Source organism: Balearica regulorum, chromosome 6 (assembly GCF_011004875.1).
Source record: "Balearica regulorum gibbericeps isolate bBalReg1 chromosome 6, bBalReg1.pri, whole genome shotgun sequence".
NCBI classification, from domain to species: domain Eukaryota; kingdom Metazoa; phylum Chordata; class Aves; order Gruiformes; family Gruidae; genus Balearica; species Balearica regulorum.
In genome coordinates, this window is record NC_046189.1 from 12113608 (window position 1) to 12139403 (window position 25796).

General features: G+C 43.0%; 1 protein-coding gene across 3 annotated transcripts in view; it reads left to right on the top strand.

Moving 5' to 3' along the window:
* Positions 1–25796, top strand: part of PLCL1 (phospholipase C like 1 (inactive)) — a 207092-nt gene that overhangs the window by 157954 nt on the left and 23342 nt on the right. For 2 of the 3 annotated variants that reach the window (XM_075756255.1, XM_075756256.1), the window contains exons 2-5: positions 5521–7992; positions 10153–10356; positions 21243–21318; positions 25100–25209. In XM_075756255.1, the coding sequence (XP_075612370.1) occupies positions 5521–7992; positions 10153–10356; positions 21243–21318; positions 25100–25209 (2862 nt within the window). Of the gene's footprint in view, positions 1–2205; positions 2303–5520; positions 7993–10152; positions 10357–21242; positions 21319–25099; positions 25210–25796 lie in introns of all 3 variants that reach the window. The other variant, XM_075756258.1, reaches the window with a different exon arrangement.

Here is a 25796-nt window from a genome sequence, read left to right on the forward strand (position 1 = left end):
ATAGCTTATATAAACCTTCCCTGCTCTGACTTACTTCATTATAGAAAAATGACACCATCGTTTGTCAATACGGTGCCACTAGTGATTCAATGACTTCTTCATTTAATGTTTAAAAGTACAGTTTCCCACTGCAAGTAGTGTAAAACTTTAAGAGTTTCAGGGACTGGGATTTTGTCCGTGTATAGCAAAAATATCTAGAAACATCCCAGAAAACCTCATCCTGTAAAGTTAATTAGTTTCTCCTGGAAAAAAAAAAAAACAACCAACAAAAAAAAAAATTGGGTAATCAGTTGGCCAATTAAGTGGATCATCTGGAGTTTCCAGAGCAGATAGCTTTTAGGATGCACCATTTATCACAATCTATTTGTGAGGACAGACTAAGCTGTCTGTTATTGATTTTTTAGTGCTAGGTTCATGGGAAATGGCAAAGATCAGAATAAAGCTTCTCTTTTAGCAACAGTGATATGCACTGGTGAAAATGTGAATTGGTTTTTTTGGGAAATGGCTCTTAACCACACTTAACAAGTTTAGCTGTTAGCATGGATACTGAATTTCACATCCTTTCACAGAAGCCCTGCAGCTCTTTAAGGGCTTCTCGTGTCTTCAGGTAAGTGATGCTTTTTATCCTCATCCTCCTTAGCAGAACCCTGGAAAGCTGTCAATGCTTTAGAGGCCCTTCAGGTAACTTAATTTCAGACAAATAATAATTCATGAGCTTGACTTCCGTGTAGAGGGTTGCTATACAGCTCTTATTACTGCCCTGTTTGTTAATTTCAGCTCAACAATTTATGTCCTGTAGTTTTGACAAAGGGGGTGGGAGATGAGGTGGAGAGCATGTTTATTAATTTTTTTTTTTAATCCCACATATTTATTTCTGTTAGCTCTTTGATTTAAACAGCAGAAGATTGAACAGTCAAAGGTCGGGGTGGATGGGGTGGAGTTTTCCCACAAGTGCTGATGGCTTGCTGATCCCACTGTTTACACATCCAGTCTTTCTGATGAGCCTGATGTGTTCAACAGGAGAGCTTCTCCTATTTTGGGAGCGTGCTTAGACTGCAGCTCTGAATCCTTCCTTTAGAAACGTTTAGAAAATGCTAGGATGCAGTCAGGGCAGCACTCAGATATGTCTCCTTGCTGTTAACTGATTTCAGAGCAGCTGTGCGTACGCTGAAAGCTAAGCACATGTTGAAGTGGTTTTGTGGTTGAGGTCTTGAGTTATTTTTGCATAATGGCTATTATGCAGCCTCAGGAGCAGGAGGTGGAGTCAGCCAGTTAGGTCACCTTGTGCCTAAAGAACTGAAGGAAACCGTAGTTTGAGTCACTATGAAAGAAGTGTCTTGCCTTGGAAAGCACAAGGTTTCCCATATAAGTAGGGATTTTCTTTTTGTATGTGTGAATTGCATGCAAACTGGCTGTGTTTGTTTCCAGTAACAGTGTCTTGCGTAGAGCTAGGTTATCTCTGGTAGAGAAGGTCTTAGGGTGGAAAATTTACAAGTTGCTTGCTTGTTTTCACACTGATGTAGATTTTTTTGGCAAACATCATCCTTTCCTTTCCTTCTTTCATTGCCACAAAAAATTCAGTGGCATCAGTACAAGTGACTGAGGATAAAGGGCAGTCCTAGGCCAGTTACTGTGTGGCAAGATCAATTTTGATGGACTTAGCATCTTGGAAAATGATAGACTTTTCTCCTCCAAGATTCAGGGACCTTATTGTGCTCTCTGATTGCTTTGGTTAATGAAGGAGAACAAATGCTCTTGTGTGGGTGAATACTATAGAGAATTTTTTTGATAATTTGCAGTGTGAATGTTTTTGGCAGGTAGCACAAGACAGCAGGTTTGCTATTTGTTCACATAAGATGCTGGCAGCTTTTAGTTTAGTACTTATTCCTGTTCTTAGTATCCAGTGAAAGGTAAAACGGAGCAGAAATTTAGCCACTGGAGACACTGCAGCACAGAAGTATTCTTAGCTGGATGTCTTGTCTTGGAAGAGCAATGTGTGAAAATTGGATTAAGGTAGAGACTTAAAGACAGACAATAGCTAAACTAAAATTGGCAACCTAAGTCTGTAGGCCCAGTTGAACTAAGCTCAGCATAAGATCAATGGGGAGGCAAAGTGTATTTAAATCATCTTCTCCAGGCTCTGATGTGGGTGGAGCCCAGTGGAGAGAGGACACTTCTTGAAGAAAACACTCCTCTGCCCCCCAGGGTGATCCCTTGGACCCAGAGGTGTGTGGCCTGGCCAAACCGTGGTGTCAGGATCTGGAGGTGCTTGTTCAAGCAACATGAATGTGGTAGAACAAAGGTGAGTGCCTGGCTCGTCAGGCTGAGAAGACAGCACTTGAGCTTACAGAAACACATTTTGAGTTTTTGCAACACTAGAATAAATAAGTTTTTGATAATTATGAATGAAAACTGTCACATTAAATCTAAACTAACAGCTCTCACTTTGAAAGACTAAGTATGTTCCTATTCCGTAGAGCCCCAGAAGGCAATAGCTGATAATAAGCTCAGTTAGCAATAGCAGTTTTGCAAGTTTGTGTGTATTATACAGTAGATTGGGGAAGTCGTTCGTATCAGTTAAAATAATCCTATCAATGTCAATAATAATAAAATCTTGTTAATTTTAGGCAATTAGTCCATGGATCAGACTCGAATTCTATTCAATTGATTAAAAGATATGGGGAAGTCCTACTCAGAGATGAAGAACTGCTGTTATACAATTCTGATGTTCCTTACATACCACTAACTATGAAACCAGAAGTATCCATCAAAAATAAAAGGAGGGCAAGAGGATGCAGAGGATAATCTAATTCCCTCCAAAATCCCTGAGAGGTTAAGAATGAATGTTAAAAGGCAACTTTTGTTGATTCTTCATGAGGCAAATTAGGTTTTTTCCCACCTTAATACCTGAAAATAGCTAATTAATTCCATGGCTTATTTTCATCAAAAACTACAGGTATCTTGGAACTAAAAATAAATGGCTTTTATTTTTCTGCAGAAAAAAATTAGTCACGTAACAATTCCCACCTCTCTGGCAAAGACAAAACAGCAGACCTGTAGCTAAATCAGTTATGCTGCTCTGGTGAGTTTTCCAGGTCTGGCCCTGAGGAACCACTCTCCATCAAGGAATGAATCACTGCAGATTCAAAGACCATTAATACATCTTCCTATATGAGAAGAATAATCTTAATTAATCATCAACCTTAAACCTAAATATTTCTCCTGTAAACCTGAAAAAATAAGAAAGAAAAGGCCCTTTTAGAGCCTGTGGGGTAATTGGCTGCATTCATTTGTATTCATTAGCATCTGTTGCTTGAAGATTTTCATGGCCATAGCTGTGTATTAAAACACAGTATGTTAATGCAGGAACAGAATATTTTAGCAGAAAACTGTAATTAAAAAAGTAGCTGACCCAAAGCACTTGCTTCATTGACTTTCTTCCTATTTTTTAAGACCAATTCTCATAATAAGTACTACAATAAATGGCTAGAGTAATTATTCTTGTCAGTAGAAGCTGCTGTATCAGTTTAATGAGAAATCTTTAGCATAAGAAGTTTAGAGGTTTTGATTTTGTTCCCAGCAGATTGCATGCCTTTGAATCCAGTTGTTGGCTGGCTGGGGTTTGGAAATATTTTGGATGTTATTGAATGGAGTGAAAGACAATAACAATTTTGTAGAAACATTTATACTGACTAATTTGCTGAAAGTATCTATACAAACATGCAAACAATGAGTGGAGATGCTCTTACAAGCACCAAGACTGATGCTCTGTGGCTGGGAGAGCTGCCCAGAGTCCTGCTGGGGCACTGGCAGTGTGGAGCAGCAGCAGGACAGAGATGGGTAGATGGAGGGCACTGCTAGGAGAGGGGTTGCATTTAGGATTTGCAGGGGACTATGACTTGAGGAAGGGTGAATGACTCTGCAGGGTACCAGTTCCTGGGGTAGGGGAGAGCAGTCCAGGCTGCAAAGGATTTGGGAGTCAGGGGTTTTGGTGTCTCAAAGCAGGTCCCCAGGGGCTGTTGGGTAGCTGGTCCCTGGTGCACATCTTGTGGCTGGGCCTGAGGGCAGCGTGGCAGAGGGCTGTGTGCCTATACTCAGCATCAACATTTCCTCACCTCTGGACTCCTCTTCTACTCAAAATCCAGGCAGCAAAAGTCGCTGCAACAGCAGAAGGCAGAGAACTGGGAAAGTATTGCTGGTGGCTAGGGAAATAGGAGGGAAAGCAATTTTAACAAGTGTCTCACTATTAATTACAGCCTTGAATGATGTTTTAAAGTATTTTTGGTAGCTGTTGGACAGTTTATATACTAATGAAGTAGATAGAAAACATGCAGAGAAAAAAGAATGATTTGCAATTTATAATTATTGTGAAATGTTTTGAATTGATAGTATGTGGGAAAAGATTTAAATTTAGTTGCTGCACTAAAATTACCCAAAGCTTTGCAGGCAGCTGGGTTTACATCCAGCAGCAAGCAGGTAGTTGATACTGAAAAGACAGTCACATGTGCCTGGCTAAGTATTTTCTCAAGAGGAGTTAGAATATATGCCCTGGAGAAAAAGGCTTTGGATTTCTTGCCTGGTTGTCTGTTTTCCCACAGCACTTTGTGGTCGTGGTACACAGAAATGACCAGAATAGCTACTTTTCAAAGCAAATGGGGAGACAAGAGAGTGTGAAGTAGGTTAGGGCTGAGCAGTGAGGCTCCCATGAGAGCAGCCATGAGAGCCTTGTGGTTGTGCATGCAGCAGAGATGGGCTTCTCAGCCTAGTGAGAATGTCCTTTGCCAAAGGACCCTAAAACACACAAATAAGAAAGCCCAGACTCTCTCCTGGGTGTGTATCTCAGGGGTCTGACTCATGACTTGCTTGGTTTTTGTTTTTAGTTTTGCTTGAGGTGTCCCAAGGTTGCAAAAAAGAGGCAGAATTGAGGCAGGACGCTCATCTGCCGAGCACTGAGCTGTCATGTGTGCCTCACAGACATGCTGACCTGTCCCAGGCTCTGCTCCCAGCACTGTTTCGGAGACTTCTTCCCCTTCTCCTCCCACATCGGCTGAGACACTTTTCCTATGCCTTTTTATCCCAAAGTTCCTCCTTTATTCATATCTCTTAAATCCTGGTGAGATCCACCCCACTTCTGGTGATGCAGACCTTAACCGGATGCTGGAGCTTCCCATGAAACCCCTCTTCACATATATATCTGTTTTCAAAATGTACGTGACAGAACCAGATACACCTCCTCACAGCTGTAGCGAGTTGCTGAGATCTGGAAGGCAGTGTAATAGCTGCAGATGTCACTCGTGAAAACTTGGTATCAATAATGCTGCAATCAGTCAAGTCGCTGTACAGCTCGGTATATTTTATAGCTCAGTAGGGAACTGAATTGTGGGAAAGGATAATATGTTGTGCTTTGAGGTTCAGAAGAACATGAATTATCTTTACATAAACATATCTTCTCTATTATTTATGCACTTGTGGAATGGCCAAAGAAAACTTACTCTTTTTTTTAATGTTGTTATTCCACAGGATCCTTCAAACCAAAAATGTGGAAGAAAGAAGACGGTGTCCTTCAGTAGCATGCCATCAGAGAAGAAAATAAGCAGCGCCAGTGACTGTATCAGCTTTATGCAGGCTGGGTGTGAATTGAAGAAAGTTCGTCCAAATTCCCGGATTTATAACCGTTTTTTTACGCTGGATCCTGACATGCAGGCTCTTCGTTGGGAGCCTTCCAAGAAGGACCTCGAGAAAGCCAAGCTTGATATTTCTGCTATAAAAGAAATCAGACTAGGGAAGAACACAGAAACGTTCAGGAATAACGGACTTGCAGACCAGATTTCTGAGGACTGTGCGCTGTCGGTAATTCATGGAGAGAACTATGAGTCCCTTGACTTGGTTGCCAATTCAGCTGATGTGGCCAATATTTGGGTGTCAGGATTAAGGTACTTGGTTTCTCGTAGCAAGCAACCCCTGGATTTGATGGAGAGCAGCCATAATACCCCACGTTTTGCCTGGCTAAAAACTGTATTTGAAGCAGCAGATGTTGATGGTAATGGCATAATGTTAGAAGATACGTCTGTGGAGCTAATAAAGAAGCTTAACCCCACCTTAAAGGAAACAAAGATTAGACTAAAATTTAAGGAAATCCAGAAGAGCAAAGAGAAACTGACAACACGAGTAACGAAAGAAGAATTTTGTGAAGTGTTCAGTGAACTTTGCACAAGACCTGAAGTTTATTTCTTACTCGTGCAGATATCTAAAAACAAAGAATATCTAGATGCCAATGACCTCATGCTGTTTTTAGAGGCTGAGCAAGGAGTGACACACATAACAGAAGAAATGTGTCTAGATATTATACGCAGGTATGAGCTTTCTCAAGAAGGGCGTTTGAAAGGTTTTCTTGCAATTGATGGATTTACTCAGTACTTGTTGTCCCCAGAATGTGATATTTTTGACCCAGAGCACAAAAAAATTGTCCAAGACATGACACAGCCTTTGTCACATTACTACATCAACGCATCCCACAATACATATCTAATAGAAGACCAGCTCAGAGGGCCAGCTGATATCAATGGTTATGTCAGAGCGTTAAAAATGAGTTGTCGGAGTATTGAACTAGACGTCTGTGACGGCCCGGATAATGAACCCATTATTTGTAACCGTAACAACATGACATCGCCGCTTGCCTTTCGAAATGTTATTGAGGTAATAAACAAACTGGCCTTCTTTGCTTCAGAATACCCCCTTATTCTCTGCTTGGGGAACCACTGCTCAGTACAACAGCAGAAGGTAGTGGTGCAGCACATGAGAAGGATCTTTGGAAACAAACTATACACAGAGGCACCTTTATCCTCAGAAGTCTACCTCCCATCACCCGAGAAACTGAAAATGAAGATCATTGTGAAGGGGAAGAAGCTGCCCTGTGATCAGGATATAGTAGAAGGGGAAGTCACAGATGAAGATGAAGAGGCTGAAATATCCCGGAGACTCTCAGAGGACTTCTCAAGGGAACCAAAGCTGATCTGGCTCTGCAGGGAATTGTCCGACTTGGTGTCCCTATGCAAATCTGTCCAATACAAAGACTTTGAGACATCCATGAAAGCTCAAAATTATTGGGAAATGTGCTCCTTCAGTGAGGCAGAAGCCAGTCGGATTGCAAATGAATACCCTGAAGATTTTGTCAACTACAACAAAAAGTTTCTGTCCAGGGTGTACCCGAGTGCTATGAGGATAGACTCCAGTAACTTAAATCCTCAAGATTTTTGGAATTGTGGTTGCCAAATAGTGGCAATGAACTATCAGACCCCAGGGCCCATGATGGACCTACACACTGGCTGGTTTCTACAGAACGGGGGATGCGGGTACGTTCTCAGGCCTTCAGTGATGCGTGACGAGGTGTCTTACTTCAGCGCAAATACCAAGGGCATTGTTCCGGGCGTCTCTCCCCAAGTCCTACATGTCAAAATAATCAGTGGTCAGAACTTTCCAAAGCCCAAGGGTGCATGTGCGAAAGGGGATGTCATAGACCCCTATGTCTGCATAGAAATACATGGGATTCCTGCAGACTGCACTGAACAAAGAACTAAAACTGTTCAGCAAAACAGTGATAACCCCATTTTTGATGAAAGCTTTGAGTTCCAGATCAATCTACCAGAGCTGGCCATGATCCGTTTTGTTGTTTTGGATGATGACTACATTGGGGATGAGTTCATAGGGCAGTATACCATCCCGCTGGAGTGCTTACAGCCTGGCTACAGGCACATACCGCTGCGGTCTTTTGTTGGTGATATCATGGAGCACGTTACCCTCTTTGTTCACATTGCAATAACCAACCGAAGTGGAGGTGGGAAGGCCCAAAAGCGCAGCCTCTCAGTGAGGATAGGAAAGAAAGCAAGGGAGTACACCATGCTGAGGAACACTGGTCTCAAGATTATCGATGACATCTTTAAGCTGGCAGTGCATCCGCTACGAGAGGCTACTGACATGAGAGAAAATATGCAGGTATGACACTTTCATCATGTGTGTTGGTGTGTCCTGAATGTGGAAGTGAAAGTCCTGCTGTGAGCTGCTGGTAAGGCAAACTTGCTGAAGCTCGTGAAGCTCCAGACCCACAGCTGTTGTCAGCCTTTAACTAGACATCAGAAGGCTGATAGTTACAGGTGTTAACTAACAAGCAAATGTGGGATTAGGCAGAAATGTTTTAAAAATCAATATGCCCTCTCCAAACATATGCTTTACTGGTTGTTTTTGTCTGAGAAAGCAGAACTGAGGGTACACTTGTGTCTTCAGGTCTCAAAATTTTCATTTCCTTGCTGGTTCTGGAAAACATGAGCAAACTTCTGTTTGCTAACTGAGCGAGGGCTATGCTCTTAATTTTCTTGGTCTAGGTGAGTGTAAGAAGCAATCAGTGCGTGTGTCATTAAGGTCTTGCCCACACTAGAGAAACCCAATGTACAGAGAGCAGCACGTGTTGCCACCGTTTGCCTGAGGGTTGCAGATGTTCAAGGTGGGCACTGAATGCCACTTGGATTGCAATTTCCTCCTTGCTAAATAGCTGTGCTATCTTGGCTGGCTGAGCACCGCCACGGACACCGGTGCCATGTCCTGGCTCAAGCAGTCTGCTGGCACCGCGTCTGCCTGCCCGTGACGCTCCAAGAGCAGCTGGAGCCCGCTGCGGCCGGGGGTGTCAGGGCCCAGGTGCACAGCATCGTCACAACTGCCCGGATTAGACCTTCATGGTCAGAAGGAGGTGAAATGGCAGCGAGGCCAAACAAGAACCAGCCTGCCTGGTGCTCTCCTCCACGGCCGGGGTGACTCTGCGTGTTGATTAAGGGGCAGCTCAATTCAGAGGTCCAGGCGCTGCCTAGAAACAAAACTGAGTAGCATTAAACAATGAGTTTTCTTTAATAAATAGCTGAAATCATCCATAACTATCTCCTTGGTAAAGATACAGAAACAATTCATTTTTCTTTCTTGAAAACAGGAGAAAAACGCATAGCACTTCATTGACCCCGCTCTTCTGGACAGAGTCTAAAGCAAATTAAATGTTGGCAGCTGGAAAAGTTTACAAAATGACATAAGTTTTAAATCACTCCCAAAGGAATAGTCTGAGCATATTTTTAAGAATGGGAAACTCTTCCCAGCCTTTCCTTTCCTGCAGGCCTTGAAAGTAACTAGTTTGAACCACTGACTCCACCTTCTGTCTAGGTCAGGCTTATGTATGTGAACTCTGTAAAAGAAAATACTCTGAATCTGACTCAGAATCAGTATTAATGTGCCTTCCAAGTGAAATTTCAGTACTAGATCTTGTTCTGGAGAATGCTTCGTAAAGACACAGTCATTAGATTTAACAGCATGCTAATGTATTTCATTAATGAGAAAGGCCTCTACGAATTAGCAGGGTATTTTCTGATGACTATTTTTTCAGCAAGATGTGTGGGGAACATTTACAAGGTACGGGTCTCTCAGATTTTGTGCATCTTGGTCACTCATTGTATGACTCAAGAAGCTAAATGATGAGGGCATGTCAGCCGTACATCCACGGACTTGATAAATAAATAAATCCTGGCATGTTAGTTTGGTTTGACCTGTATATCCAGTATTGATTTTCTTACATGTGACCTATGAAGGGGAAAGAGTGTTAGTGTTTCTTTATGATATGGTAATGCAAGGCTGAAAACAAAGTGGTTTTTTCCTGCTTGCCTTTCCCATGGGAAATATGAGGTCTGTCGAACTTGTTCTAGCTGGAGGATGATAATGATGGGAGGACGAGGCAATTACAGCATCAAAAGTAATTGGAGTCTGAACATTTGGGAAGAGAAATAGCAATTTAGGCTAATGGTTTAATATGTTGGGGACCAGAGCTTGTCCCTGTTGGGACTGGATTTGCAATGCAAAGTAGCTGCAGAGCTGGGATACCTGGGCCTGGGGAAAGCTGGAGCTGGCAGTAGGCTTGGGGAGCTGAGAATGGGGCTGACCAGGAATTGCTGAGTGCACTGGCATCCCGGGGCCCATGGCGGGTCCAGAGACGGCAGGCAGTGGGGTACCACTGCCCTGCATCAGCGGGGAGAAGCAGGCAGGCACTGACGAGGTACTGGCAGGCAGGTGGGACCAAGTGGCAAGCAGAAACATGTGCTTAAGTAGTTCTTTTCCTTCTCCCAGAGCGCCATGGTGTCTGTCAAGGAGCTGTGTGGGCTGCCGCCCATCGCGAGCCTGAAGCAATGCATCCTGACCCTGTCCTCGCGGCTCGTGAGCAGCGACAACGCACCCTCTGTTACCCTCTGCATGAAGGACGCGTTTCCTTACCTAGAGCCTCTGGGGACCATGCCCGATGTGCAGAAGAAGGTGCTGGCAGCGTACGACCTGGTAGGTACTTACCACTGCTACCTCAGCCTTTCCTCACCTTCGTGAGCATGGCAGGTGATGCTCACTGGCTTTCATGCACCCAGATGTTTCAGGTAAATGAATGAGGCTCTTCGAATGACTTAAGCTATGCAAAATTGTCCTCTAATCATCTAAAATCACCGCACTAGGCTTTTTGTCATTTGGGTTTTTGGTTGGTTGGTTGGGGGGGGGGGGGGCTGTTTTGGAGGTTTGTTTTGGGGGTTATTTGTTTGGTTTGGGGTTTTTGTTTGTTTTTTAAACACCGTTGTGGCTAGCATAGGTTGGCACTTGAGGAGGGATTTTATTTAGAAAAATAGCAGCAAATCAGCGTGTACTGGCAGCTGTTAGTCGTTGTCCTTGAGAAGCAGCAAGATTTGTGCGCTGCCATTCACTCGCCTCCCCGCAGCAGAGGGCAAGGCCATTAGACAGGGAGCTGTAGCGTGGGAGTTCCCGGGCAAAGCTGAGCCGTCCCCTTCCTGACGCCTTTCAGCAGCACTGTTAAGTAGTGCCCGTGTCCCTGCCAAACCAACTCCATGTTGCTCTTGGGAAGGGCATTGGGAAGTTTTAAAACGCAGGGTTTTTTTTTTTTGCATGGGGAAGGAGAGGTCAATATGGTACGGGAATACTTACAAAAAGGTAAAGAGACAAGCTAAAGTCATTCCAGGTGAATGCTGCTGCTCAGCCTTATATGACATATGTCACTGCTGTGTGTGACTGAGCAACAGCTGTGCGTGGCTTCCAGCAGCAGGACTTGCCGTCACGTTGTGCCTCTCGGGCTACGAGACTGCCCCGTCGCTTCCCGTCCTTAGTAGACAGTCTGCAGCAACCGAGAGCAAGCTGCATAGTTTTGTAAACCCTGACTTAAATATTGTACTGTGGCAACCAGACTAAGTCACGATGAATGTTCAGTGCACAGCGGTTATTTCTGCAGCTTATGATTGTAAGGAGTAAAAAAGGTGAATAACTTTGAGGGTAGCAAATTACTGCCAGAGCCCCTGAAGTGTTGCAAAGAGTGATCACATCTTTGACTGGCTATTCAATGTGCCAAATGCTTGCCTCCTCTCCCATTTTTGCTGTTATAACACACTTTTCAGGAGAAAGTCAGCCTGGAGGCAAGAGGGAGATGCTGATGTTGATTAAAAGAGAAATACTAAAAATACTCTGAAATAACCTTTGGGTTCCTTCCAAAGTAGTTCATATTACTTGAAGATGATGAAGATGTGGTAAAAAAAATACCAACTCTAACACCACTAGAATGAGGATTTGTAAATCCTGTTGATTGCCATATTTTAGATTGGACTTTTTTGGCATAGATTTGTTACGTGGTGTGATGTCTGCCTGAAGGAGCAAATACATAAATAAGAGATTTTTCTGTCTTTGGAGGCCTGCTTAATGGAGTTTTACCAAAATGAATGTGTCACCTCTTATCTTTGTAATTACATACTGAAGAGTACACATGGGACATTTCAAGGCCTCCTTGTGCTTTGGAAACAGTTTTTCAATTTAAATAGGTGACAGGCCTCTTTCAGATGCAGACAAAAACACTTGTATAACTGTTTTCAATAATGTTTGCTCTCACATTTGTCTCTGATGGAGGAAGATGTACCTTGAATGTCAGTGCAGAAAGTTTAAAATCAGAGAGCTGAGAATGAGAAGGGAATTCTGCCATGCCTGTGTAAGGGTTGATTTGAGATGTAATTCTGGTTAATGAGAACATGTTACTTTAAATTATTTTTACCCTCTTTGTCTGGCTGTGACTGCCTCTTACTTTGCTAAAACTATTTGCTTCTGAAAAAGCAAAAGCCAACTTTAATAAATGTTTTTGCTACATTTTGGATATTTGCCTTTTGAGGCAATGCCAGCAGCAGAATTTTAAAATCTGTTTAGTCTTTTCTGTATTTAAAAAAATGAACTGTCTCTATCAATCTTGATATTTGAAAATACAGTATGCAGTTTTAATGTTGAGAAAGGACTCTTCCTTGTTATGATGTTTGTAGTGACTTGGTATAATCCAGGGTGTATTTCTTTTAAATGGTAATTTTTTTTTAATTTTTTTTTTTTTTTTTTGGTGCAAATGAGAGCACAAGGAAATGTTGGTGGAAAGCAACAGAAAATAATTTAGCTTTTTATTTATTAGTTTTTATTCAAGATATGCTACAGTTCAACCTTTAAGCTATTGACAAATACAGCTTCAAGGAAATGGATCTACAATTGCTTGCTGCTTTTCTTTAATTCCCCAGAAACGTCTCTTCACCTCAAAGCACTTTTTGAGTGAATAGGCCTGAGAGCAATTTTAAATACATAAACCAAAAGCTGTTGATGTTGGCCTCTCTCTTGTATGAATGGTCTGTACTTCTTAATTCGTTTTATGGTAGAATGGAAAAAAGTTTGGCCCTAAATCTCATAGTGGGAAACTGTGATTGCAGGTCTGCCTCACTTGCTGGGCTCCACAGCACAGGTAGTGTGAGCGCTGGGCAAACCCTTCCTCGACACCTCTGGAAACGCCACATATTTCACATTCTTTAAGAAGGCTGCTTTGAAAATAATCTCTGATAAAAACAGCCCTAATGTGTTGGATTTTTTTCCCTTTACAGGGAATTGCCAACTGAACAGACCTTTTTTTTTTTTTTTTTCCCCCCCTTCTTTATGGAAAGTATAAATTCTGCCCGTGTGTTTAATGGGGCATAGACAGGGCTGACAGTCCAGGCAAATGGAGGTGCAAATGCTCGGAGACCTGCCACAATGATCTGGAAAACAATTAACTGTCTGTTCTCTCCTGCTCGGCCTTTGTCAGCAGGCGCAATAGACAAAGACCGGTTTGTGCAGTTTGTTTGTTTTTTCCTGAGCAATTAATTTCACCATTGTGTTCCGCATTAAATATTTTCTTTCGAGAGAGGCCTTATTAGAATAAAATGTAATATGCTTTGTTTAAGGAACCGGAATGATTTTTCAAGACTCTATTTATGGGTTTTTTATGGTCGCATTGCAGTGGTTTAGTGGAACTCGACTGTTGCCGTGTCTCCTGGAGGAAGAGGCTTCATTGATGACACTGGGTTGTATGGGAGTTTCTGCAGAGAACAGGGAGTGGGATTTGCTGAAAACAAGAAAATAAGGTGGACCATTGACAATTCACAGAAAACATTTTTGAAAAGTATATCAACTACCAGAAAAGCAGTTTAAAATGATTTATTTTGACTTACAGCTTTGGTAGATGCCATACATAGCGTATGATGAATGGATTCTGGTAATGTTGTCATTGACTCCCACACATACATCCTAGGAAAGTGTAGCATGTCACTCACAGAGCTGTTCTTCAGACCTTTGCTTTCCCATGAAGGAGGGCTGTGTCTCTCCCCCTCTGCTTGTATTCTCCCCCTCATCGATGGCTGGGCGTTGGAAGTTAATCGCTCAGGTGGGCAGTGCATGCGGTGCGCCTTATAACCTGTCAAATTGTTGCCGGTGTTCATTGATCACACCTAAAAAACGGAGAAACTCAATGTGAAGAGAAGGGACGGGGCCCAGCTGGACGTGACAGATGGTTGAATTATTCATTGCAAACAGTTATTCTGTGAAGTTAGGATTTTTTTTGGTTGAGAATTGTTCACCAACAGATTGTGGTCTCTCTGTCTGCATGATATATTCATTTGCTGATGCAAGCATGCATGAACTCAGGGACACTTGTGCACTTTGCTTTTCAGTTATTGGTTCAGTATTATTTTTCCTGCAAGATCAAATGATGGAATCATTTGCAAATCAAAAGCAATAAACAAATGATAATAAATGTTCTTGGTTTTACCCAATCTCCTGGCTCGTGTGCATACAGAAATTTTTCTGCAAAAATAGAAGAAGCTCCCTAAGTATCCTTACATGTTTTTGAATCATAAACAACAAAAAGTGTGAAGAAAAAAAAAAGATTGAGCAGAGAAGTAATTTGTTATATAAACTCATGTTGACATTAACATTTTTCTTTGTATTCAAGTCTCTTTACTGGAACAGATCTTGTTATTTTGGAACAGACAGGTATGGAAGGACAGCGTGCCTGTAGGTACTGTTGAGAGATGGTAAGTTAGAGTTAAGAATGTCTCGGCCAGCATGAAGATGGATTTAGGATTTTGGAGAAGAGAAGTAATATCTGTGATGCTGCTGGGGAATATGTCAATGCATTTAATGGCAGTGTGTTTGTTGACACAGGTATTGGTCCATGCACTCTAGCAGAAGTCTGCTGAGGTGTGTGTGGAGAGGAACTGTTCTTTGTCTGCTGTCCTTTCAGGCTCAGTCTTTTGGGTTTCCTTGTCTTGGTGCAGGCGTGACAGCTCTTTATTCCCAAGGAGAAAATCTATTTTCCCAGTTTATATCAATGACTAAATAGATTTTTGTGAGCCTTTCCACTGAAATTCGTATTTCAAGTGGGACAGAGTCATCCCCAAAGGAACGTTTTTCACAATTCTCTGAGCAGCTAAATACAAGGGATAGGCAGAGCAGAACATCCACTGCCAAGGAAGTGTCACAATGCACTGACGTCAAACACAGTCCAGTACATAGATATTGTCTTGAATTTGTATCTGTTTTAAAGAGTTTTCCGTCCAAAGTTGGACATAGACTGGGAAAGCAATTATACTGTTTCTTTCTCCACTCTTATAATTCTCTCTCATTTACCCACCGCTCTCTCAGTTTCTGTCTCTGATAGCCATGTCCCTTAGTCCCTTCTAAAATAGGACCTGAAAATAGTCAGATCAGAACTTTTCTTGCAGAATGAAGTTCCACTTGGGTACTTTAGTTGCTCTGTTTTAACACAAGCATATTGAAAGCTGACCCCTTTCCCTGTTCCTCTACTGCTCCTTTTTGTAGAGGACTAGTCTTTGCACACCAGCTCACATCCTACAACACTCTGACACCATATTCCCCCAGAAATATTTATAAGTGAAAACATGAAACTAGAATTTAAGGTGGCTTTTATTCAGTTCCTTCTGCAATGTGTGTGGATAAGGTGTTTCCAGCTGATGTGACCATCCTGGGTAACTGTTCCTCTTACTGGGCTGTTGCAGGAAAAGGCTCAGACACAGAAACCTGGCTTGGAGCTTACTGGGACAGAGACAAGGTGGACTGGTGGCCGGTGTTCCTTCCCACGTCCTGGCACCATGTGTGCATCCTCCCTTTTTACAAGGCTTGCTGGCACACGACTGATTGCCTGGCTGTTTCTTGTCCCAAATGTCTGCAAGAAATGTTCAACGCTGAAGAGGGAATCCTGTTCAAATTTGCATGAGCTCAATTTGCTCTCCAGCTGTTTTTCCAAATTGGCTGTGATTTTGTAGCTTTTTTATTTTTGGTGGTGGTGGGTTTGCTTGGGGGGGCGGTGGCTGTGAATTGGTTTGGGGTTTTGGGTGGGGTTTTTTACCTATAGAGGTACGATAGGGTATTCCTTAGCCAGGCAAAACGCTTCATTGTCAATAGAAGGCATAGGAGATTGGAACAATGGCCACGAGGAGACACCCGAGAGAAAGCTTCTTGTATTATTTTTTTTCAGTTTGATGTTCAGTTGGTTTCTGTTCTAAACTTTGGAATATTTATGAGAGGATTCTTTGAACTGTCCCTTTTGTATCATTTATCTTCCCAGCAGGAGCAGTGCTTTAATTTGCCACCAGGAGTTTTTCCTGTCGCTTTGGGTTTGGGTGGGGGTTTTTTGGGGTTTTTTTTGTGAGACTCTGCTGTATTAATTTCCTCTCCCCTTTTCAGTTTGTAGAAAGGAAGAAATTGGTCTCTATCACAGGAGTTCATTAAAGTAAAAAGAAATAACATTTTTGTTTGATTTGTACTGATCATATGATTAAACTACCTTCAGTACTTACAAGAAATAAGCTTGTTAATTTCTTGTGAGTAAAAAAAAAATGCATTGAGTATTAAGATATTTTAAATTTCACGTAAAATTAATTTATCTTTGTAATTAACCCTTAACAGAAGAGACAAAGTAAAGCATCGTTCTTTCTGTGAAGCAGTGTAATTTTAAATTTGATATTACATGCTATATTTAGACCCTTAAGCAGACAGGTCAGTTGTATTTTCAGTCTGTGGTCTGTTCCACTTTCTGGGTCTCACATACGGGACAAGAGATAGCTCCCAGGTTTGTGCCAGCTCTTCCTTCCCGTGCCTTTGTGAGAAACCAGCATGATGGTAACAGGGTGCTTCAGGTGGATTGAGACAAATTGAGTTTAGGCTTCTTGCTTTCAGCATTTCTATAAGAATATTTAAATTAAATGAGCTATTTTGCAGGAAAAACGCTAACCTATGCAGATGAGGTTTTGTATTCCTCATTCCCATTAGTTTATTAAACGTGACATGTACTTCTGGGACTTGTGCCATGTGCATCTTTTGTCAATCTGAACAACCCCTTATTCTCTTCTTGTTGCGAGAGTGTTTCTGGCGCTGCAGCCTCTCCAGGAAGGTTAGCACCTCCAGGATTGCAAAAATCTTTGTGTCCCTGCTCCCATGGAAACGTGGCAGGGGTCCCCATGGGAGGAGCGGGGCCGTCCATTGTTCCCGCAGAGCTCTGCGCCGCTGCAGCTGCCGAGCGAGCGCAGAAGGGACCCCGCGCCCTCCCCACGGGTCTTGGCCCTCGGGACACAGAGCCCAGTACTGACATTAGCAGGGTCCCAAATGTTGTCAAGGTGTGTGGTAGCTTCTCCCATTCAGCCTTCTTCCTTTCTCCTTACTCTAATAGGTATATACTGTTGGTCAGCAAGGTAGCTTTTTAAATCCTGATACCCGAATCAGGTTTTGTGTGGTTTTACTCCAATTTTTGTCTGTTTTTTCCCCCTGTAATTATATTGAACACATCACTTATTAAAGGTTATCATCATCTTTCTGACATGGGAAATGCAAGTTGTTCTGAGCAATCCTGCCAGCTTCAGCAGCTGCTAAAACTTTCCTCATTGATGCCAAGTGGACCCAGATACCAGCATCTGTCCCCTAAAGGCTGCTGTTTAGTATTTGTTACTTGGAGGTTAATCCCTCAAAGCTCAACGTTCAAGAGTTAACACTCTGGTGGAGCATGAGTTTCCCGAGGGAGTAGGATGTCTCTCACTCTTCAAGAGTCACTCACCGAAGCGAGTTGCCGTTTGGGAGCTGACATTAAACAGCAGCCTGATGGGCTCCAGGCAGATGGCTGGGACTTACACAACTCAGCGTGGGTCTGAGCAGAGTAAAGGTGCATGGAAATTCATGCTGCAAACATCAGAAAGCTCACTCTTCACGTTTGGGACAGGTTGGTGGATTTTGAAACATTACTGGCAAAACTGGGTTTGGAAGTCTCAGTCTATCTTGTTATTTATGAGGTTACCTTCCCAGCAGAAGATCTCACAGCCATCCGTGTTGTGTTTATGGCTTCTGGTTCTTGTCTTGGTACTGTGAGAAGTAGGTGGCATCCCCAAGCTGGGTTTTGGATGTGATGCCAGGTGGAAAAGCTGGGCACCATTCAGACTGGGAGACCATGAACTCATTTCAGAACGAGTGCCAGAAAAGAAAAAGGGTATCTAGGTGCCGTGACACAGGACTGTGAGCGGGAGCTGTTGGTGAGCAGAGCCATGGTAGCAAAGTCTCCCAGTGGCTGACGGACGGGACCAAGCAGAGGTGTCTATGGCCAACATGCTGCATCCCTGGCCAGCATCCTCCACTGTGGCCAGGAACCCTGCCAGCACTGTCCTGTGTCCAGCCTGACAGGGTGTGCGGGGCCCCAGTTTCTAGCTGAGGCTTTTACCCGCATTAGATTGAATACTGACAAATGGTTAACATTCATTCCAGTAAACAGTTACTAGTAACTTAGCTTTTTGTTAGCTTTTTAGGTGACCTTTACAATGTTTACTTAGTAAATATGCCCCAGGTGGATAAAATTAAGAAAAAAAAAAAGTGGGTTTTCAGATAACTTTGGCTGTTTTTTGAGGCTTGTATTAGTTCTGCTGGCAGAATTTACACAGAATCCTTTCAAGAGCATCTATGGTGATGTGCTTTAAGAAAAAAACAAAGCAACAAACAAAGCCAAACAAAAAAAATACCCCATACTCTGTGCTGTAATTTTATTCCTGGATGGCAGTTACTTGCCCGTTGTACTCTTACCTGTATGAATCAGTCTCTGGTTCTTCAACATGAACACCCAGGCTTCGTCCTTGCACTAGCCCATTGTTACGATCTTTTACCACAGCGTTAGGAGCAGGATCTCGTGCGTGCTGAAAATGCACACACGGTTCTTGTTGGGAGCAGGGTCTGGCCTGTCACGTAGAGACACTGGGTCCTGCACGCTGTTATCGCAGGTGGCAAAGACACCATAGGCCGGCAAAAATCATATATCATAGTTGGCACGGGGTGTATTATTTCTACCTAGTGCATTATTTCCTTGAGGAACCTGTCGGGGGGGATGCCAGGTAGTGCACAAGGGCATCCCCTAACCCTAATCACTGAGCTGAGGAACTCTGAATCCACTGTCACGATTTGTCATGGCACAAAAGCTGCTTATTTTTGTCAAGATTGCTGCCGAGTAGGAAGACAGGAACAGGTTAAATTCTGCTATATGATCTGTTTTTAATTGTTCTGGCTGAGCTGAGAGCAGTGAGACTTTGATGTTGGCATCAAAGGAGTGGAGAGCTGCTCTACCTACTCTGCAGTAAGGGAAAATTGACATCCTATTGCCACTTTTCTCTTAAAAAATGAATGTAATACCTTCATGTCTGAGAATCCTAAAACAGGCATGCCAGAAACTCCTGGGAGTGGGTCCAGTAGTTGAAGGAAGATACGGTCAAACTTAGATTACCAAATTGCATGATTCTCAAGGTTCTTTTTTTTTGGTGCATGGTAGGATAATTTCCTGTGGCCATATAGATATATATATATGCGTGTGTGTGTGTGTGTGTGTATATATATATATATATATATATATATAAAAACCTCTCACAAGTCAAGTTCTACTTTAGAGACCTGAGCACAAGAGCATCAGGTGCTTTGGATATCCTGTCCCAGCTTGGACATATTGACCTTGCTGGGCAAAACCTTGCTGCTGGGTAGGAAGTAGAGGCACAGACCCATGGGGGGCCAAGCCCAGGGTGATGGGGGGGCAGCAGCCGTGGAGATGCCGGCAGTGCCTGGCTGGACCGAGCAGTGTGGGCAGTGGCTCATGGGCCCTGTGTCTGCAAGTGCAGGAGATGCGTCTACAGCCTCTGGCTGCCTCTGTAGTGACGTGCAGGTTTTATCGGGATTCTCACTCTCTTTACTGCTCAGACCAACTTCAGTGTTTGTAGTTGGCAGCTGAACGGCTCCTTCAGCACAAAATGACTGTGTGCTGTGGTACAGAAAAGCCAGAGGGTAGGTAGAAATTGTCATTTCTTTCTAGATGACAAGCAAAAATATCAAAGAGGAAAAAATCAACATGATGCACGAACAAGCAAGTAATAAGAATGAAAGGCAAAGGATACTATCGAAAGCAATTTCAATCTCCGGCATATCCACTGGGCATGTTCTGTTAAAAAACAATTTTGCACTCCGTAGATGTATCAGGCCTTTTTCTCTCTGCCCATGAAGCTGGTAATGGATTTTGGTTTTCTCATGCTCTTGTTTATATCAAAGCAAAGACATAGTAATTTTATTAAATGAAGCCTGTCTTAATAGGTTTAATTAAAAATGAAAATGGCATGAGGAACAAAATTTGGGTCTGAGTTTCTCCAGAATTTGGAGTTTGGGTGTGATAAGTGGAAGCATCTCTCCTCCCTTGTGTCTAATTAAAATAATAAGACATGCTAATTTGTAAGTGCTAATTTAATACTGTTACACTGTCTTCCACTAAAATCATCGACACCTACTGGTTGTGTTTTCATATTTAGTGTGTCTGAAAGTAGGAAGGCTTTTAGTAGTAGTGAGCATTTTGGCAAAGCTTTCAGATGGCGGCTTCTGTAATTTCAAGATATAACATTAGGCAGTATTCCGTTTGCTTCATTTCTAATTGGCACTGCTCTCAAGCTGCTTGGATTTGATTGGGGTTTGTGGTGTGTGTCCCGGGAGAGTGAGATTATTCTCAGGCGTAGTTTGTTACACAGCATGTTCTTGCCTTCTGTAACAGATGTATGTGCCACCTCTTGCAATTTCACAGAATATAGCACTGGAACAATTTGCTTGCTTGCCTGGGATTCTGAAGGGGTTTGGAAGGTTTGTTACTATCAAAGGAGGATAGCATTTGCAAGAAGGGAGGCTCAGAAAACTTGTCATGTAATGTACACCTCATCTGTTTGCTCTTAATGGGCTACTCTAGGAAGATTTTGTTTTTTCTTTTAAACTTCAACAGAAATGTTGAGGATTGGATAGAATTTGGATCTGAATTTCTCAAAAAAGAGAAGCTCAAGAAATACTGTAGCTGTCTGAACCGCTGTAGTGCATAAAGTTCAGCACAGGCATAAGTACCTCTTGAAATCAGCACTATTCATGACTCGGTAACATTTTTGATAACCACTAATGTCAAGGACTATACTTATGTCTTTTTTTGTTTCAAGAAAATTTCTAATTAGAAAGGGCTCAGTTTCACGTAGAATGAATTTTGTTTGTCTGCTAACTCTGGTTTCTCCTGAAATCACTTCTGTTTCCTTCACATTATTTGCAGTGGTGTCCCACTGATGTAGAACAGCTGTTCTTTAACTTCTGGAGCAAAACATTTTCTGAGCAACTGTCACTTAGCTTGATACAGATCTCGGAGCCCTGATATAAAGGAATGATCCAATCTTTTTAGCGTTACTTGCAAAGCAGAGCTCTTTTTAAGTTTGAACCATTGTACTTTTCTGTGGACTAGATGTTGCAGGAAACCCTAGTCATGCTGCTTTTTTCCATTTATTTTCTGACAGATGATTCAAGAGAGCAGGGTTCTCATTGAGACGGCAGACATCACTCACGACAAGATTGTTCAGTGCCAGAAAGCAGGTAATCCTTCTTTATTGTGCAGTTCTGGATGGGAGATGGAAAATGATGTGCCATGATTGACTTACAGTTTGTGACTAATGCAGCGTCTTTCACCTGGGATTTAGGTGAGCATCCTGGTCTTCCCTTGGCAGACTCCACCCTCCTGAAGGCTCATCCTTCAGGAGCAATGCAGGCATGGGATCAGTGAAAAATCCTCAGCTTTTACCTTCACAGCTCCATCTGCTCTACAGCTCTGAAATGTCTGACAGCATTTAAATTAGTCAAATGAACTAGAAAGGCATTCAGTTAAAAAGAGGCAGTGAGAAGGTGCACTGCCTTTACTGACCTCCATTCTCTACCACAATCGTTCCTTTAAAACCAGAGGTAGCAAGAGGTTTCAAAACCCACAGGACCAAGCTCTGTTGTCTACCTTTACTTACTTTTGCTGTTTAAGTTTGGTTTAGACCTTGGAAACTTATGCCGTTGTATCACAGTGTATCCGTGTGGCTATGCATTATGTAGATCAGGTATATGGGTGCAAACCACTGTAAGTAGGCTTAAAGTAGATCATATGTTGCTGGTGTATTGTACTGGATGTCTTTATCTGAACTAGGGCTCTGTCTCGCGTGCACCAGTAGACAGGGAAGAGGTGGTGTCAGAGGTGGCCACCCACTTCAGCTGATTCATCCAAACCGCTCTTCATCACTTGTTCAGGATAGCAGGCTAGGCTCTGAACGGGGACACATCTCCTGTAGCTTCCACCGATACACAAGAATAAGCCCTGCTAGAGATAGAAGAATCTAAATTTGGCAGTGGTAATCCTCTAAAACTAAATCCATCAACTTTCACATATCAGAAACCATGCTGAATAAATACACGCAGTGTATTCCTATTAGGGGTTTACACTGCAGAGATTAAATCTGTTTGCAGTTCATTTAGTTGTACAGCTGCACCTTTCCTAACCTGTAGTAAGCCTTGAACGTCAGTAATGCAAACGCTTGCTACTGCATTTGATTTGTGTCCTTGGGCATAGTCTTCTGGGACCACAACAATCATAAATACTATTGTTTCTGATAGGCATTTCTGGATTTGGCAAGAGATGCAGGCTACATCCATTTGCTTCTATTAAATGTAAATAATGAATGAAATTGGTGTTTTGTAGTAAATCCTTTAATTCATCTTTTTAATTAGAGGAAATTTGGAAACTTTTCAACAATAGCATTTAACTAATTTTTATGTGGTGCAAGAGTGGGGTGGAAGCTAGTCCTTGCTCTTTGAAATTCAGAGCTCTGGAGCCATGCTGGTGCTGTGGTGGCAAAGGGAGGAGAGGCAAGCAGCTATGGCTTGCTGGATTTCATGGGCCTCATCTGGTGTCATGCCTTGCCCCCTCCTGCATATCTGCACAAGCAGCATAAATATCCTCAGCCCAAAGCCTTCATCAGGTGCAGAGGGTTTAGGAGTGGGTTAGTGGCAGGAAAATGCAGCACCCGGGGTCTTTCTAGCTGGTGTAGTTTAAGAGCAATACTTTGCACTAAATTATACAGACCCTCAGTAGCATCAGCCAGCTTTCTGCCCACTCTGCTCTGTGCACAGAGAGAAGAACCTGTGACACTTGCCTGGGCACTGGTGTCTTTGTGAGCAGAGGGCTGGAGATGTGCACAGAGAACGCAACACAGGACCGTGCCACCACACTGATGTCCAGAGTTTCATGCAGTTCCCCTCTCCTTCCTTCCCTCAGCAAAAAAGATTAATTTCTCAAGTTTGTTCTCTTTGCTGCTCTATCTACTTGTGTTTTCATTTGTTTTGCTTTGTTAGCCTTAAAATATCATTTCTAAATAAGAAGAAGGCTGGAGAGATATGAAGTGGAAAGGAGCAGGAGAGAGAGAATCCCTCACCACGCTCAGTGGCCAATTAGTTTGTTGCAAATGCTGCCCAGGCAAATTGTTCAAATAACATTTTCAATGTGGCAAGATGAAGCATTCAAAATTAGGAGGTGTCAGAGGTAGAATTGCCTCTGATGTTGTCCTTCACCTCACCCCAGTCCTGCTCCCTTTGAACACCTGTTCCCACCAGACCTTTGTTTCACATCATAGCTTGTTTTGGTCTGGGCTCCCTGTGTCACGGGGTCCTGCCTGCTCCCCCAGATTGCTTCTCAGGTGGCTGGTTTTTTTGGTTTTTTTTTTTTTTCATTTGCAGTCTCAGCCCTGGTCAGCAGCAGTTTGGAGGACTGAACTGCTAAACGTTTTTGTTGGTGCTCCTACCCACAGTGTAACAAATGTTTGTGGCTCCCTTTCTCCAGGGCAGCGCTGTCTCCAAGTTACAGGTGGGGAAGTGAGGTCCAGAGGGAAAAATAACTAAAAGGATGCTGCCTAAAGGCAGGGCTGTCCACGTCGAGCTGAGCACCATTAGCCTTCATATTTTTTGCAGGACAGAGCGAGTCATTTGAAGGTTTCCTTTCACTTACTGAAGTGAAATGATTTGTAAGTCAGAGGCACATCTGCAGGGGAATCTTGCTTGGGGTGCAATTATTTAGACTGTTTTCCGAAGGAAGTCCTGCAGGAGCTCTGTTACCCTAGACAGGCAAAACCTGTGAGTGGGCGAAGTTTTGGAAAATAAACAGTGGAGAAATTTTGCATTGTGTGGGGTTGAACTGCCTCAGTGTTGTCAAGCTCCTGGAGTCCGTGCAAGGCAAGAAGAAACCTATTGTTAGTCTTCCAGGAGTGCTTCGGGCAAGCTATGCCGAGTGCAAGCCTGTCTTGGGCTGTCAAAGGACTGACTCCTTCAGCAACCCACTAAACAGCCCTCTGTGTCTACTCCGTGCAGGTGTTCTCTCAGTGGGCGTTTCTTTGATGTCATTTCAATGAAGCTTGAATTTGGGAATGACATTTGCCTTAAAACATTAGGGGAGGGAGAGCTATGAAACAACTGGAGATGGAACTTGGTTTGTTCAGCCAGGATGGGCTTCAGACATTTGGGAGTGATTGAGTGTCAATTTGGCCTTTGTAAGGTACAAATTAAGGGAACACAAGCAGCTCTCTCTCCATTTTGTCTCTTAATCCACACCAGACTCAGAGAAATGTTTGCATACACTGTGCACATCTTGCAGAATTGGTGGGCTAATTGGACTTGTTATGGTTTTTAATCTGCTTACAGATTTTCTGAATTCTTCTATCCAGCAACAGATTTGCAGACATTTGCCACAGAAACTAGCAATGAAATGTAACAATTCCCAGGGCTATGGTTGGAAGCCTCAGTTCTCCAGGCTGCAGGAACAGCAATCCTGTGATTAGCAGTATGCATTTCTGACATAATTTATCATTGTGAAGTACAAGGGCTTTTCTGGATGACTGTGATTAAGATTAATGAGGAGCTGTGCATGTGAGGCTGTATTAGCTGTGCTGAACAGGTATCTTCCACGTCTGTCAGACTGCCTTCCAAGGTACAAAATCATCTATTGAAGGAGAGTGACAAGCAATTGCCTTTTGTCACAATATTGCCAGCAATGCAGGCTGCAAGCAGAAGCGCTGGAGGAGTGTTTGTGCCAAGGACCAGGCACGTGCTTCCGCAGGACCCCAGCGCTGGCAAGGGGAGTTACGTACAAAGTGGAAGCACAACCGCAAGATTGCACGTGACCCTTTTATTCTGGAAGATGCTCTGCAGAATGTGGTCATAACAGGGAAACGGGGGGGGAACACGGGATGAGGTTGTAGGAAGTACCGGCTGTGAGACTGAAAATGCTCACTGAACGTTTTATAGGGGAAATCAGTCATGCACTGGGTGATATAGTGATCTGGTTTTTTAGGAATGGAATTCCACGAAGAGCTTCATAACCTCGGGACAAAGGAAGGTTTGAAAGGAAGAAAATTAAGCAAAGCCATTGAGAGTTTTGCATGGAATATCACAGTGCTGAAGGTAAGCACAGAAAACACCGCCTTGTGTCTCCTATTAACTCTATAACCAAACCTTTGCTCTTTTAGCTCATCTATTTCTACTGTCTTATTAGTAATACTGAAGCAACATTTTGTTTTAATGGGATGTATAAATTACCCCCAATTATTGAGATTTATCAAATATATCTAATTCCACGTCTGGTTTGGAAACTGTGGAAGTGAATTTCTCTAAGCCTGAACAAAAGAGGAAAGATAGCTTGTGGTTGGTGTGCCCAGGGACCTGGTTTTGGTTGTCTGTTCCGCCCCACACACCCTGAATGTGACCTCTCTGAGGTCACCACGTCTCAGATACTTGTTTTGTAAAATGAGAACTAGTGCGTCCCTTTGGGAAGGGATGGGGCTGAGGGGAGTGTCATGAAAAAAACATGAGGAATATTGTAGATTCTGCAGAAATGTCAGAAAAGTTGAGCATTATCCAAACATCTATAAAAGGGAAGGATGAAAATCCCTTCACCCTGGCTGTGCAGTGACACGCTGCACAGCGAGCACGTCACTCACCAGGCTTTAGCTACTGGTTTGGCACCGACCAGCCACAAATTGCCACAGTAG